This window comes from Myotis brandtii, unplaced genomic scaffold (genome assembly GCF_000412655.1).
Source record: "Myotis brandtii unplaced genomic scaffold, ASM41265v1 scaffold64, whole genome shotgun sequence".
NCBI classification, from domain to species: Eukaryota; Metazoa; Chordata; class Mammalia; order Chiroptera; family Vespertilionidae; genus Myotis; species Myotis brandtii.
The window spans coordinates 1,192,976-1,208,103 of NW_005370460.1; the positions used below are offsets into that span (position 1 = coordinate 1,192,976).

At 58.9% G+C, this 15,128-nt stretch overlaps 2 protein-coding genes across 2 annotated transcripts in view; one reads left to right on the forward strand and one right to left on the reverse strand.

The window, feature by feature from the left end:
• Nucleotides 1-6: 6 nt before the first annotated feature.
• Nucleotides 7-13,075, forward strand: HSD17B7 (hydroxysteroid (17-beta) dehydrogenase 7). Its single transcript, XM_005880485.2, has 8 exons — nucleotides 7-16; nucleotides 862-954; nucleotides 1,849-1,963; nucleotides 3,808-4,002; nucleotides 9,877-9,981; nucleotides 10,683-10,739; nucleotides 12,155-12,253; nucleotides 12,386-13,075. The coding sequence occupies exons 2-8, from the start codon at nucleotides 902-904 to the stop codon at nucleotides 12,476-12,478; spliced, it is 717 nt and encodes a 238-aa protein (XP_005880547.1). The 5' UTR covers nucleotides 7-16; nucleotides 862-901; the 3' UTR covers nucleotides 12,479-13,075.
• Nucleotides 13,076-14,110: 1,035 nt separating this feature from the next.
• The window catches only part of CCDC190 (coiled-coil domain containing 190), a 4,019-nt gene continuing 3,001 nt past the window's right edge, over nucleotides 14,111-15,128 (reverse strand). Inside the window, exon 5 of the mRNA XM_014528520.1 lies at nucleotides 14,111-15,121. Coding sequence (XP_014384006.1) covers nucleotides 14,923-15,121 — 199 coding nt within the window. The 3' untranslated portion in view covers nucleotides 14,111-14,922. The remainder of the gene's footprint in view (nucleotides 15,122-15,128) is intronic.

Here is a 15,128-nt window from a genome sequence, read left to right on the forward strand (position 1 = left end):
GGGAGCTCAGGCGCAGGTGGGCCTCTCCGACGGGCTTTCTCACTGTGGTGGTGCCGCCAGCAGCTGCCATCGAGGAAGGGCCTGCGGTGGCACCGGCGTCTGCCCTCATTCCCTGCAATCATGCTTATTTCATGAGGAGTAACCCAGGCGCGCCCCTGGCGGGCGGCCAGCCCGGCGCCTTACTCAGTGAGCGCCTTGGACACCTGAGAGCATTTTCTGCATCTTTGCTCGCTGGGTGCTAAATAGGTCAGCAGGTACCGCCATAAAGAGATGAGAGCAGTGTGCCCGTGAGGCATAGGGCTTGAAGCTGGGCAGGTCCTGGAACCCAGCTCCCCTCCCTGGCTCTTCAGGGCGGACATTAGTTACCGCAGGTTAGCAATTTATATCAAGGAAGATCCTTGGTGAGTTAGCCCAAGCTTAAGGTAATCAGTGAGCTGCCAGCCGCCCACAGCGTTGGTGCTGGTGCGGTGCTGCTGTCCTTAATTCTCCAAGCAGCTCTTAGAGGCGGGTGGTATTGCCCTGGTTTAGGGAACGATGGTTGTTGTGATACAAATTCCGGAGTCTGTGACTGTGTCCAGACAGATCAGATTAGGTGAATGTTATTATTATATAAATTTTACTTGTCAACTAGGGAAGATGTGAATCTAAAAAAATAAATAAAGCCCAAAACTTCCTCAGACCAAAGGAGGGGTGTTTCATAGACAGGGTAGCTGTAAAGCCTAACGGGGGACGAAGCGAAGGAGTGTTGATCAGAGAGGTCTGACTTCACCGTCCATTGTAGCTCCCAGATCCTGTGTGAAGCCAACATCCGAAAAAGAACGCTCACGCGACTGACCCTCCTGTCTTGGTGTTTGCCGGCAGGTTTCAGAGGCTAGACTATGTGTACCTGAACGCCGGGATCATGCCCAGCCCGCACCTGAACATCGGAGCGGTGCTCTCCAGTCTCTTTTCAAGGTAATGCCAGTCCCAGACAGCCGATGGTCAGCAAGGCGTTTGCCTCGGCCTGGTTTTGCCCTGGGCGTGTGAAGTTGGGTGGCAGAAGGGTGTTGAGAAGAATGAAGACAGGAGGGAAGAAAAGCATTCGTCTCTGGGGAAAGCTGTGTGTCATGATTCCGTGTTCTGGGTCCGAGACGTCTGTGGTGAGCCCAGAAGAAGGTGGGTCAGCTGCGGGACTCAGTCCCCAGGAGGCACCTCGGGCCGGGTGCTCTGACCCGCAGGCCGGGAAGCCCACGGAACTCGCTGGCTCCCTGGAGAGTCTCAGTACAGTGCGGTGGCTCAAAAGATGTTTGACCCCAACCTGCAGGAAGAAAGCACTCTTACCTTGTGACCTCACCTACTTATTCATAGAGGTTCTTGCTAGACTTGTTTCACTCTCTTCCATTAAACACACACACACCCTCAGTCCCACACTGGCCTTCACCTGATACACTGACCTTGCAGCAGACACTGCGGTAGGATGCTCGGTGCTCTAAGGATGACCAGTGAGAGCACCAGCCGCCTGGCTGGTTGGGCATTCGCCTCAGTGTGTGGGGGACCCCTCCTCCGCATCGCCATCGCCATCGGCATCGGCATCGCTGTTGTCGCCGTGGACCTGTGATCTGGTTTGGAAAGAGGTGCCGAGGCTTTAGCAGGTTTAGAGGCCCGGAGGCTGTTGGCGCATGGGCTGTGGCATGTGAGGCATCTTGCGTTGTATGTAACACAGCCCCCCAGTCTGAGAAACAGGTGTGTTCATTCCCGTGTTACAGAATCAAAGACATGGAGTTGGGGGCAGAAGGGCAGCAGGGAGCGTCCCTTCAGGGGTCCGGTTGCCGGAGTGTTGGAAAGTCATGCAATTCTCTTCTGTTTCAGAAAGGTGATCCACGTGTTCTCCACCGCGGAGGGACTGCTGACCCAGGACGACAGGGTCACTGCCCACGGCCTCCAGGAGGTCTTTGCAACCAATGTCTTTGGCCACTTTGTCCTGGTAAGTGCCATCAGGCCTGCACTCAGCACTGGGGTCCTGAAGGCTGTGGGCACCATAGCTCTGCTTTGTGAAGCTCAACGGCGTGGCCTGGCGTTGGATCTGGGAGTATTTAAATAGGACCAGCACTCTCCTCTGAAAACATTGGTCCCTGCAGCAGCCTCTTGAGAGATTATTTTTCCTTTTGCCATCAGCTCTGGAGAGCAGAGAGAAAGTAAAAGGAACACAGAGGCCTTCGAAGATCATGTTCAGTTGTCTGTAGAGCTGGGCTGGCCTCAGAGAGGAGGGGAGCAGGCAAGCCATTACTGAACGGGACTCATAGGTAATCTTTTGTCGCCCGTTTCTCGAGCCCCTGCACTGCGCTGCAGTTCCGGCACAGCTGCCTTGTCCAGCTTGTTCCATGCTCCGGCCTCAGGCTAATCTCTTGGGTGACATTAGCATCTAGACTGTCACGCCAGCTGTGTCCAGTGGCTGACCATTGCTCGGGGCAGCCACTGGCTTTGCCAGTGCAACCTGCTTCTCTGATGCTAGGTTCATGGTCACTTTTCTGCACGTTGAGCCTGTTTTCCCTGAAAATTGGACCACCTTCTTGAGGACTAGCCTATATTTTATAATAAATTGAGGTACATACAATCACTGAATATTATGAAACCGTGAAAAGAAATGAAGACTATTTTGCATTGGTGTGGGATAGCCTCTAGGATTTGATTCTTACAGCGAAATAGCGTAAAGTTACATCTTTACAAAGTACGTGCACATGTATATAATATTTCTAGAATTATATAAATTAGGAACACTGGCTGCCAGGGCCTCGGGGATAAGTGGGAAGTTCATGTTTCATTCTATATCCTTTCGTACTATTTTTTATATGATACTAGTTTTCAACCAAAAATTAAAATGTAAAGTCAGGATGGGTTGAATTCCTATCTGTCATTTTTAAAAAAGTTCACCAAGATCATTATCTAATATTTCTCTTACCTTTTCGTAACCCTTTCCTCTTCCTCTGGCATCTTTGCTTATTAAAGTATTGGTACCGACAGACACCTGCGTGGGCACACAGGACGTACTTGCTGCCCCGGGATGTAAACTCGACTTGAGTTTCTGCTCAGATGTTTCCATTGGGTCTGTCTTGGACCTGCCCTCATCACAATGGCTTTGCTTCTGCTTTAAGCACGTCCTTGCTGACACTAAGATGCCTCAAGGTCACTGTATGTTCCCTGCCCTAGACCTAGAACAGACCGTTCCTCTAAGATAGCAGTTCTCAACCTGTGGGTTGCGACCCCTTTGGCCGTCGAACGACCCTTTCACAGGAGTCGCCTAAGACCATCCTGCATATCAGATGTTTACATTACAAGTCATAACAGTAGCAACATTACAGTTATGAAGTAGCAATGAAAATAATTTTATGGTTGGGTCACAACATGAGGAACTGTATTTAAAGGGCCAGAAGGTTGAGAACCACTGCTCTAAGGAGCTTTGGTTCCTTTCATTGGAGCGGGTGTTAGACACCAGAACCTGGTGCTTGTCGAGGCAGCAGTGCTTCTGGGCCCTCTGCTGGCAGCAAGGGGATGCGTATGTGTGTACAAACCCACATGTGTGCACGTAGCCGTACATATTTCCACATGTAACCATCCGCACCTTAATGAATGTGAACACGAGTCCATGCTGTTGTCTTCACGCTCATCCAGCACCACGCAGGGCCTCTGGCCCCTCCCTGCTCACCTGTGATGTCCCCTCGCCCAGTGACAAACCTACCCCGTTACAGTAGACATTACAGTGGTTTCCACATTGTTGCCCGTATTCCCCAGTCGATCTTGGTTCGCTTTTTGTTCCTATTTTCCACTCAGATTCGGGAGCTGGACCCTCTCCTCGGTCGCGGTGACAGCCCGTCTCAGCTCATCTGGACGTCGTCCCGCAGCGCCCGGAAGGCCAACTTCAGCCTGGAGGACTTCCAGCACAGCAGAGGCCAGGAGCCCTACAGCTCCTCCAAGTACGCGCTGGACCTCCTGAGTGTGGCCTTGAACAGGAACTTCAACCAGCGGGTGAGGCCGGGCTCTGGCGTGGGTGGGGCGTAGTGTCTGAGCCGCGCTGCTCCTGTGGCAGGGCTTGCCGCTCACCGTGGCCGCTGAGAAGACGCAGCGTTGTTTCTTGAGCAGGGTTGCCCTGCGGAAGGAAGAGACCTGCATGGGATCGATAGTTGGTGTCTAGGCACGTTTTGGGACAGAAATAACGAGATCCTGACTTCTAGGGTACAGGGGTTCGTGCGCCGCCCTGTACTTTTTCCAGCCGTGATTTCTCGGGCAGAGCCACGCCACGGCACCCGCGCTGCGAGCCCTCGCTGTGCTGTAGGTGCCCTCTCTCTGCCTGTGTCTTTCATACCTTTCCCGTCCCAGGGAGCGGGGCTCAGCGTCCCCCTTCCTGTGAGGATGTGGAGAGGTTAAGTGAGGAACTGGTGGGGGTGCAGCTCAGGGTGGGACCCGGCCGTCTGACTTTGCGGCCTGGATCCCCTCAAGCCATCCGCCGCCCCGTGTTCATATTGGTGTCCAGTGGGAGCGGTGGCCCTTGGTGAGCCCCGCGCTCTGCCTGTCTGCGCCCCGGGTGTCGAGGGTGTTTCGTTGGAGGGCACCCTTGTCAGTCACGCTGGGTCCTGCAGCCTCGGGGTCTGGGGCCTGCTGCGTCCTTGTGTGTCTCAAACGTTAACATCTCCTGTCGTTCCCATGGTGTTTTCCTGGGGGCTTTTTCTGTGGTTGGGGTGTGAGACTGTGGAGCAATTTAATTCCACTAATATTTACAAAATCTTACCATGTATAGGGCACTGGGCCAGGCCTGGGGTGGAAGAGGAGGGAGAAATTACAAGAGGACGGTGAAACCATCTGCCCGTAGGGGAGCTGCTTTTGTTGGTGGTGTTAATCCTCACCAGCGGAGATTTTTTCCATGATTTTTATTTATTTTTTATTTTTTAGAGTGGATGGGGGGAGGGGAATTGATTTCTTTTATTTTTTTATAAAGAGGGAAACATCAATGTGAGCGAGAAGCATCTGATCGGTTGCCTCCAACAAGCACCCAACCAGGGCTGAGGCTCGAACCTGTGACCCTTTGGTGCAGAAGCCGACACTAACCACTGAGCACTGGCCAGGGCAGGGGAGCAGCTTTGGTGCATTAGACACAGCAGCCGGCCTCCCGGGAGGGTTGGGACCTGCTCTGTCCTGGAGCGGAGGCCTGTCGGGCGGGCCCCACTCTGCGAGTCCTGACTCTTGGTGGTGAGGCTGTGCACAAGCAGCAGCTGGGAGCCTGCGGCGGGACCTATGGGTCCTGGCTCAGTCCCCGGCCTCAGTTTGCTCACCTGGCCAGTAGGGACAGTAATAGTTCCTGCCTCCTGGGTGGGGAGCGAGGGCGGGTCTGAGCAGTCAGCAGTGCTTTGCGCTCAGAGCGTGCCTGCGGGTGTGCACAGGGATGCGCTTGTATGGTGTGTGCACATGGTCTGCATGTGTGTGCTGTGCGTGTGTGGGCTGTTGTTATTCTTGTTACTGTGTTACAGTTTGAGCTCAGTGTGCTGGTCCAATGGAGATCCTCTGGCTTCTTGAGATGACAGCTTGTCACAACTGCTTGTCCCCAGACCCCCTTGTGGGGGCAGGTCAGCGTGGGCGGGCTTGTCTGACCTTGGACAGCTCTGGGCTAGTGAAGTCTGGTTGTCAAGCAAGTAAGGCAGGGGTGGGGCGCCTTTTCTGCCAAGGGCCACTGGTATTTATAACATCGTTCACTTCCTGTAGTTCCCTTAACAGGAATTGATGTAACTGTGAAAAACGCTCCTAGATTGATGGAATTTCGAGTCCTGCCTGCGGTTGCCTTGGCAGGGCCAGACCCAGTGATCCCGAGGGCCTCCTATGGCCCCAGGGCCGGACGTTCCCCACCCCACAGTAAGGGTTGGGATTTCATCGTACAGCTCTGGCCGGTGTGGCTCAGTCGGTTGGTGCTTCATCTTGTCCTGGTTTGATCCCCAGTCAGGGCACGCACTTAGGATGTGGGTTCCATCCCCAGTCAGGGTGCATGTAGGAGGCAACTGATCAATGTTCCTCTCTGACATCGATGCTCCTCTCTCTCTCCCCCTCTCCCTCTCCCTCCCTCTCTCTAAAACCAGTAAACATATCCTTGGATGAGGATAAAGAAAGAAGGGAGACGTAGCTGCGGCTGCTGCCGCCCGGTCTGTGCTGTGGCTCAGCCTCAGCGTGGCCTTGGCTTTTGCTCAGAGAAGCAGCCAAGAAGGAACTGCACCCTCCAGAGCTGAGGGATGCGTGCGTGTTGGGGCCCACCGGCTCCCGCTGAGCTGCTGTCCGTGGTGACGTGCCCGGCACCCAGAGCACCGGGCCTCGCGGTCCGTGGTCCCCTGTGGGCAGTGGTCGTGCTGGAGCCCCTCCCTGCGTGTTTCTGCTGTGGCTCAGCATCAAGGTTTAGTTCACAGACGTCTTCACTTGGGGCTGACGCGTCCCTGCCTGGGCCTGACTGGCTCCCAGAACAGAGGCCCCTGGCCGTCTCGGGGGAAACCGTGACTTTCTTGGGAGGAATTGTTGGTCTGTAAGGCTGGGAGTCCAGGCCCCTGGTAAGCGCGGGGACTCCCGGGGGCTGGTGGTCAGTGTGCATCCGGAGCCTCACCGCCCCGAGCAGAACAGAAGCTTTGCAGGTGCTTTCTCCCCACGGCCGCCTGTTACACTGGTACTTCCAGCGTTGTGTTTAAAAAATAAGATGAAAAGTAATAAAAATGCGTTGAAATGGTCAATATCAAAGAAGGTCAAATGTAGTAAAAATTAAACTGATTCACTAGTAAAGCAAGTCCCCGTTCTGCAGGGGCAGACTGCACAGCGCCCCCTTCTGGTCCACGAGTTGTGTTGCTGGGCTCGACAAGAGTCCTGGCGGAGGCCCCCTTGGAGGCCTGCAGCAGGCGGGGTCTCTGTGGACCGCTCAGCCCTCTGCTCTGAGCCCAGCGCCCCACCCGCAGCTGGAGTCTGGGTCTGTGCCCCTCGGGGAGGCAGACACACAGGGCAGCTCGTGTCTGTTCCCAGAGGCAGAGACTGTCCTGTGTGTCTTTTTGTCTCCAGTGATTTTTAGGGTTGACAAGCTGACCTGCACCTGACCCAGCAACACGGGAAACTCAGGTGCCAGGCCCCTTTCTCCAGCTTCAGGTCTGGCTGCTCTTCGTCCGGGGCTTTGCTTGAGATTAGAGACGGTCTCACTAATTTTCTGCATCCTGAGTACCCCCCACAGTGGGTCCTCAGCCCCGAACTTCCACTGACGGGGTCTCCCCAGCCCCCAGGACCCCTCAGAGCAGAGGCCTTTCCTGCCTGTCCTGGCGCATTGGTGCATGTCCTTGGTTCACCAGCGTGTCCAGGGCTGAGTCAGCGCCCCGTGCTCAGCCCTGCCCGCTGTCCCTGTGCCCCCCGAGCTCAGCCCTGCCCACTGCCTCTGTGCCCCGAGCTCAGCCCTGCCCGCTGTCCCTGGGCCCCCCGAGCTCATCCCAGCCCGCTGTCCCTGTGCCCCTGCGCCCCGAGCTCAGCCCTGCCTGCTGTCCCTGCGCCCCCCGAGCTCAGCCCTGCCCGCTGTCCCTGGGCCCCCCGAGCTCATCCCAGCCCGCTGTCCCTGTGCCCCTGCGCCCCGAGCTCAGCCCTGCCTGCTGTCCCTGCGCCCCCCGAGCTCAGCCCTGCCCGCTGTCCCTGGGCCCCCCGAGCTCATCCCAGCCCGCTGTCCCTGTGCCCCTGCGCCCCGAGCTCAGCCCTGCCTGCTGTCCCTGCGCCCCCCGAGCTCAGCCCTGCCCGCTGTCCCTGGGCCCCCCGAGCTCATCCCAGCCCGCTGTCCCTGTGCCCCTGCGCCCCGAGCTCAGCCCTGCCTGCTGTCCCTGCGCCCCCCGAGCTCAGCCCTGCCCGCTGTCCCTGGGCCCCCCGAGCTCATCCCAGCCCGCTGTCCCTGTGCCCCTGCGCCCCGAGCTCAGCCCTGCCTGCTGTCCCTGCGCCCCCCGAGCTCAGCCCTGCCCGCTGTCCCTGGGCCCCCCGAGCTCATCCCAGCCCGCTGTCCCTGTGCCCCTGCGCCCCGAGCTCAGCCCTGCCTGCTGTCCCTGCGCCCCCCGAGCTCAGCCCTGCCCGCTGTCCCTGGGCCCCCCGAGCTCATCCCAGCCCGCTGTCCCTGTGCCCCTGCGCCCCGAGCTCAGCCCTGCCTGCTGTCCCTGCGCCCCCCGAGCTCAGCCCTGCCCGCTGTCCCTGGGCCCCCCGAGCTCATCCCAGCCCGCTGTCCCTGTGCCCCTGCGCCCCGAGCTCAGCCCTGCCTGCTGTCCCTGCGCCCCCCGAGCTCAGCCCTGCCCGCTGTCCCTGGGCCCCCCGAGCTCATCCCAGCCCGCTGTCCCTGTGCCCCTGCGCCCCGAGCTCAGCCCTGCCTGCTGTCCCTGCGCCCCCCGAGCTCAGCCCTGCCCGCTGTCCCTGGGCCCCCCGAGCTCATCCCAGCCCGCTGTCCCTGTGCCCCTGCGCCCCGAGCTCAGCCCTGCCTGCTGTCCCTGCGCCCCCCGAGCTCAGCCCTGCCCGCTGTCCCTGGGCCCCCCGAGCTCATCCCAGCCCGCTGTCCCTGTGCCCCTGCGCCCCGAGCTCAGCCCTGCCTGCTGTCCCTGCGCCCCCCGAGCTCAGCCCTGCCCGCTGTCCCTGGGCCCCCCGAGCTCATCCCAGCCCGCTGTCCCTGTGCCCCTGCGCCCCGAGCTCAGCCCTGCCTGCTGTCCCTGCGCCCCCCGAGCTCAGCCCTGCCCGCTGTCCCTGGGCCCCCCGAGCTCATCCCAGCCCGCTGTCCCTGTGCCCCTGCGCCCCGAGCTCAGCCCTGCCTGCTGTCCCTGCGCCCCCCGAGCTCAGCCCTGCCCGCTGTCCCTGGGCCCCCCGAGCTCATCCCAGCCCGCTGTCCCTGTGCCCCTGCGCCCCGAGCTCAGCCCTGCCTGCTGTCCCTGCGCCCCCCGAGCTCAGCCCTGCCCGCTGTCCCTGGGCCCCCCGAGCTCATCCCAGCCCGCTGTCCCTGTGCCCCTGCGCCCCGAGCTCAGCCCTGCCTGCTGTCCCTGCGCCCCCCGAGCTCAGCCCTGCCCGCTGTCCCTGGGCCCCCCGAGCTCATCCCAGCCCGCTGTCCCTGTGCCCCTGCGCCCCGAGCTCAGCCCTGCCTGCTGTCCCTGCGCCCCCCGAGCTCAGCCCTGCCCGCTGTCCCTGGGCCCCCCGAGCTCATCCCAGCCCGCTGTCCCTGTGCCCCTGCGCCCCGAGCTCAGCCCTGCCTGCTGTCCCTGCGCCCCCCGAGCTCAGCCCTGCCCGCTGTCCCTGGGCCCCCCGAGCTCATCCCAGCCCGCTGTCCCTGTGCCCCTGCGCCCCGAGCTCAGCCCTGCCTGCTGTCCCTGCGCCCCCCGAGCTCAGCCCTGCCCGCTGTCCCTGGGCCCCCCGAGCTCATCCCAGCCCGCTGTCCCTGTGCCCCTGCGCCCCGAGCTCAGCCCTGCCTGCTGTCCCTGCGCCCCCCGAGCTCAGCCCTGCCCGCTGTCCCTGGGCCCCCCGAGCTCATCCCAGCCCGCTGTCCCTGTGCCCCTGCGCCCCGAGCTCAGCCCTGCCTGCTGTCCCTGCGCCCCCCGAGCTCAGCCCTGCCCGCTGTCCCTGGGCCCCCCGAGCTCATCCCAGCCCGCTGTCCCTGTGCCCCTGCGCCCCGAGCTCAGCCCTGCCTGCTGTCCCTGCGCCCCCCGAGCTCAGCCCTGCCCGCTGTCCCTGGGCCCCCCGAGCTCATCCCAGCCCGCTGTCCCTGTGCCCCTGCGCCCCGAGCTCAGCCCTGCCTGCTGTCCCTGCGCCCCCCGAGCTCAGCCCTGCCCGCTGTCCCTGCGCCCCGAGCCCCGAGCTCAGCCCTGCCCGCTGTCCCTGCACCCGCAGGGCCTGTTCTCCAGCGTGGTGTGCCCGGGGACCATGCTGACCAACCTGACCTACGGGATCCTGCCCCGCTTCGTGTGGACACTGATAATGCCGATCATATGGCTGGTGAGTGCGCCCCGCCCAGCGCCTCCTTTCTCTGTTTATGCAGCGGTTCCACTCGGGACTGAAGGGTGTGTGGGGGCTGGGAAATGATTTCAGAAATTGAATCGGGAGGTGGCAGAACCTCACGTCCCTGGAGGATTGAAGTCCATGGCAAGTAGCCTCTGCTTCCCCCCAGCTGACCCCACACTGCCCGTCCCTTCTCTGGGAGGGCGCGCTCCCCTGAGCGTGCTCTGTGGGCGCAGGAGCCCTAGGGCCGTGTGAGTGGGAACCTGGCTGCATGGTGGTTACAGGCTTCCTCGCGTGCTCGGTGTGGTCACGTGCACGTGCACACAGCTCCCGGGAGGCCGTGTGTGTGCTCACGGCCAGAGCCACAGGTCAGCGCTTCCGGTTTGTGTTTTGAGCGTTTCTCGCAGGAGTGCCTTCAGCCACTAGAAAAGGCTCCTTTGAGGGACTGTCCTTCCATGTGGAGCTCAGAAAACGCCCTCCATCGCCAGGCGCGAAGAGGCAGGAGGAATACGCCTCCGCGCTCCAGGGGCTGGCCTGGAGGGTGGGATTAAGTGCCATTTCTGTTTTAGACTTCTTTACTTCGACACTTACATGTTCAGGGAGAAGAAGTGCAGGTTGTCTTTAAATGTGTGATGATTGCTGCTTTTGGGCCTTGTTCTAAACCCCCACGGAATGACGCCTATTTTCTCTCCCATCAGCTTCGCTTCTTTGCAAACGCTTTCACCTTGACGCCGTACAATGGAGCCGAGGCCCTGGTAGGTGGGGGCCCCAGGGCGGTGGTGGCCGGCACTCGAGCTTCCCCGGGAGGTCACCTGTGGGTCAGCCTAGAGCAGTGATGGCGAACCTATGACACACGTGTCAGAGGTGACATGCGAACTCATTTTTTTGGTTGATTTTTCTTTGTTAAATGGCATTTAAATAAATAAATATCAAAAATATAAGTCTTTGTTTTACTATGGTTGCAAATATCAAAAAATTTCTATATGTGACACGGCTCCAGAGTTAAGTTAGGGTTTTTCAAAATGCTGACACGCCGAGCTCAAAAGGTTCGCCATCACTGGTCTAGAGGCAGCAAAGCCCAGGCCACTTCCTGGGACGGACATCGGAGTCGAACTGTTACTGTTGGGAAACCAGTGCATTTACTTACTGTGCTCCGGCCGGGGCTGCTGCGCTCCCTCGCTGGGGCCGACGCTGCTAATGGCTCACGGTCATCGTTTCTGTCGGACACACAGGACGTCCCCAGGGTCCTCTACTGCTGGGTCAGGGCCCGCTGGCCGCACCGTCTGGGTGAAGTCCCCCACTTAGTCACTCTCTGTGTGTCTGTCCCTCACTCCCCAGCGCTCCTTCAGGACAAGGGGCAAAGGCCACCAACAGAACTTTAAACTGCCTTAATCGTAGGAAGAGACGCTCAGTCTTACACTGAGAAATGCAAACCAGAGTCACAGTGAAGCTTCCAACTCCGAGGGTGGAGATGAGGGAGTTGACAGTGTTGGCTCTGGGCTCGGGTCGGTGGACCCCGCAGGACAGTGAACACGGTCAGTGCGCAAACCCAGCCATTCCGGCTTCGGTGTTTATCGTCTCTGTGTGCTCAGACTCCAGGTAATGCTGGACTGTCCCTCATCACAGTGCGGCTGTGACAGCAAAGACCTGTACGTCCGTCCATTGGAAGCTGATTATATAGATTATGGAATGCTGGCTGCTTAGAAAGAGAATGAAGCAGACCCGCTCACCCTGATGAAAATGTCTGCGGACGCTTGCGGGGTGTGGGGTCCTGCTTCCCTGTCAGGGCGAGCAGAGGCCCTGCTTCCAGCAGATGCGCGGTCGTGGGTGAACACGAGATGCTGGTCGCCTTTGCTTCCCAAGAGGGGACGGAGAGGGGGGGACCGAGAGGAGGCGCGGCGGGAAGGGGGGCTCCCGGTGGAGTGCCGGTGCTTGTCTGTCACTGAGGCGACCGCTGTTTCTGTGAGTTACCTGGTGAGCGGGGCGCCATGAGCTTTAATTTGGGGATTAAGAGAAGAGGCTTTTGCTTCAGGTGCTTTTCAAAGGATGCCGTCAAGCAGGCCGCCCTCTCCCTTCAAGTCCCAGCAGCGGGTCGTGGAGCCGTGACAGCGAGCTGGTCGAGAGGACTTCTAGTCCAAGTCCCCACCGGCTGCGCCCTCTTCCTTTCCAGGTGTGGCTCTTCCGCCAGAAGCCCGAGTCCCTCAACCCTCAGACCAAGTACCTGAGCGCCACCACCGGCTTCGGGAGCAACTACGTGACGACGGAGAAGGTAGGCTGCCCGCTGTCCCGGGGGGGCTCCGGCCGTTCCCCGTGGCCGCCTCAGTCCTCTACGCGGGCGAGCGCCTGCCCGTTCCCAGAGTGTTGGTGTCGTTCCCCGCCACCGTTTCCGGTTCCCTTCCAGATGGACCTCGACGACGACACTGCTGAGAAGTTTTACCGGAGCCTCCTGGAGCTGGAGAGGCACCTGCGGGCCACCCTGCTGAGCACCGACTAGCAGAGCGACGGTGGCCGGTGGCCGGAGCACGCGCCCCTCTGTCCTGTGCCCGGGCCCTGGCGTGGGGGATGGTGCTGTTTGTGGTGAAGTGAACTCTCCGTCTCCCTTCTGTCCGGCATTCTCTCCAAGGCTGTGTGTGCTTGTGGAAAAGGTTCACAAGTGAAAATCACTTGGCTGTTCTCCAGAATGGTGGCCCACCCAGCTCAGCCAGAGCCCCCAGCCGCCACCTCCTGTCGGGGCTCCTGTCCCACCAGCTGGAGCCCCAGCCGGGCTCTGGGCCAGGCCTGGCCTCGAGGAGCCAACATGTGGGCACACGGGTCCTCCTGTTGGCCGGTCCTGGCGGGGACACGGCCACTCTGAGTGACAGGCTCAGCTGTGCCCTTGTCCCAGGAGCATTTTCTTAGGCCTTTCCCTTAATCTTCCCACTGCTCCTACCAGTCCCAGGCTCCAGCCTGGCCTCTCCTTCAGGCGCCACCTGGCTGTCGCAGGAACTAAGGAACTAGTGTGCTGGGGCCGCCTCAATTATTTCTTACAATTTTTTTAAATTTAAGGTGACAATTTAAAAATATATTTTTATTGATTTCATAGAGGAAAGGAGAGGGAGATAAAGATAGAAGCATCAACGATGAGAGAGAATCATCAATTGGCTGCCTCCTGCATGCCCCCTACTGGGGACTCAGCCTGCAACCTGGGCATGCGCCCTGACCTTGACCAGGAATTGAACCGTGACATCCTGGTTCATGGGTCAGCGCTCACCACCTAGCCACACCGCCGGGCTTTCTTACCGTATTTTAAAAGCGTCATCTTGACATTGAGGTCAGTCCGTGTTACCATGGGCCTGGCTCTTAACACCATCTGCAAATCTGTTCATTACTGACCAACACATTTTCATGCCCGTGTTTTAATGGATGTAAACTTGGGCAAGAATGATTTACTCACATCTTATGTTTCAATAAAATTTTCCAGCTGGTGTTGGCAGTGGTCAGAAGCAGTGGTCGGAAGTCGATTCAGACTTTGTTTCCATGACATGAAGACAAAATGCTGAAATGCTTAGATGTGTTTACCCTAAATATAACCAACACCTGGGACACAATAAAGTGAGTGAAGTTTCGGATGAGTCAATAACAGTGAAAAATTATATTTAAATATAATTTCTATACATTTTGAAGTATGAAATTTTTATTATAATCTAATTTTGTTGCTAGAAGCAGACTTTGTTTCCATGACATGAAGACAAAATGCTGAAATGCTTAGATGTGTTTACCCTAAATATAACCAACACCTGGGACACAATAAAGTGAGTGAAGTTTCGGATGAGTCAATAACAGTGAAAAATTATATTTAAATATAATTTCTATACATTTTGAAGTATGAAATTTTTATTATAATCTAATTTTGTTGCTAAAGATATTTTCAATAAAGTTGGACATTCTGTAGGCAAAAATGAGGACTGGACCCTCCCTGTGGAGAGAGGGTGAAGCGGGCCCCGAGGGCAGGGCTGGCTTGGGCAGTAGCGCCTGGCGGACACCCAGGTCCCTGAGTGCAGGGGGCGGGTTGTCTGCTTCCTCTGCCCATGGGAGGGTGAGAATTGAGCGCCATAATGTGCACGAGGGAAGGAAGCGTTTTCTGGAATGATGACAACGAAGTTTTTATTAGAGACGGTGGGGTGTCACGGCTCAGATGCTACAGGTCAGGCACGGGGTGGCACCACGTGAAATGTCTGGACACAGCGGGTGGAGGGCTGCAGCGGGGCTGCGGCAGATCTGGGTCCACAGGAGTGGAGACGGCACGAAGCGGGGAGTGCGCAGTGTGTGTTCCCGTCCACGGCCCAGCAGCGGCCACGCTCGGGCTGCCGTGGCCTGGCCCCTGGCCTCCGGCTCTGGCCGCAGGAGAAACACCCACACAAAATGGGGACGAGACAGAGGCACAGATGGCGGCCTGGGCGGTGTGCACGCAGCCTCTGTCCTGGCGCGGCCTCCACCGTGGCCCGTGAGTTCATGTTCGTCATCCGAGCCGCCCTGGGCTGCCACCCGCCCCCCGTTTTGCTGGGCAGGAGATGCTGGCGGGAGCACGCTGCTTGCCAGCTGTTGATGATTAGGTTGCCAGTTTGATGTGAGCAGGTGGAAGGTGGGAACAGAAAACCTAAATGGGGCGCCTGGGAGGGAGGCGGTCTGCACAGGCCGGGAGTCCAACCCTCAGGGGCCCAGGACCCAGGGCGGTGCCCTCTGGCCAGCAGGTGGCGCCACAAGCATCAGAATGGGCGGCACCATCTCTTCAAGGCAGATTCGTATTTCTGAGACCTTAGCCAGGGGTGTGGGTGCATCACTTACCGGTTCCCAGGAGACTCCCCTCCCCTCGATTTTCATCGACTGGCCTTGCAGATTCGGGGAAAGGGGGAAACGATTGAAAATAAAATTGTGCACATTTCTCTAGTGGCTGACATGTTACTCTGAGGGCTCGGGAGGGTCGGAGAGGTGACCTCCAGGCGCCCTGCGCTGGGTCCTGGGACCCCCGTGCCCAAATATCTCCCCCATGCTGAGCAGCCGCTCAGCCTCGGGGGGCACCCGGTGCCGCAGGTAGTGGGCGTTGGCGGCCCTTGCCAACACCTCTCGGAAGGAGGGGGCCCCCGGGGACACAGGCTCCCTGGCAC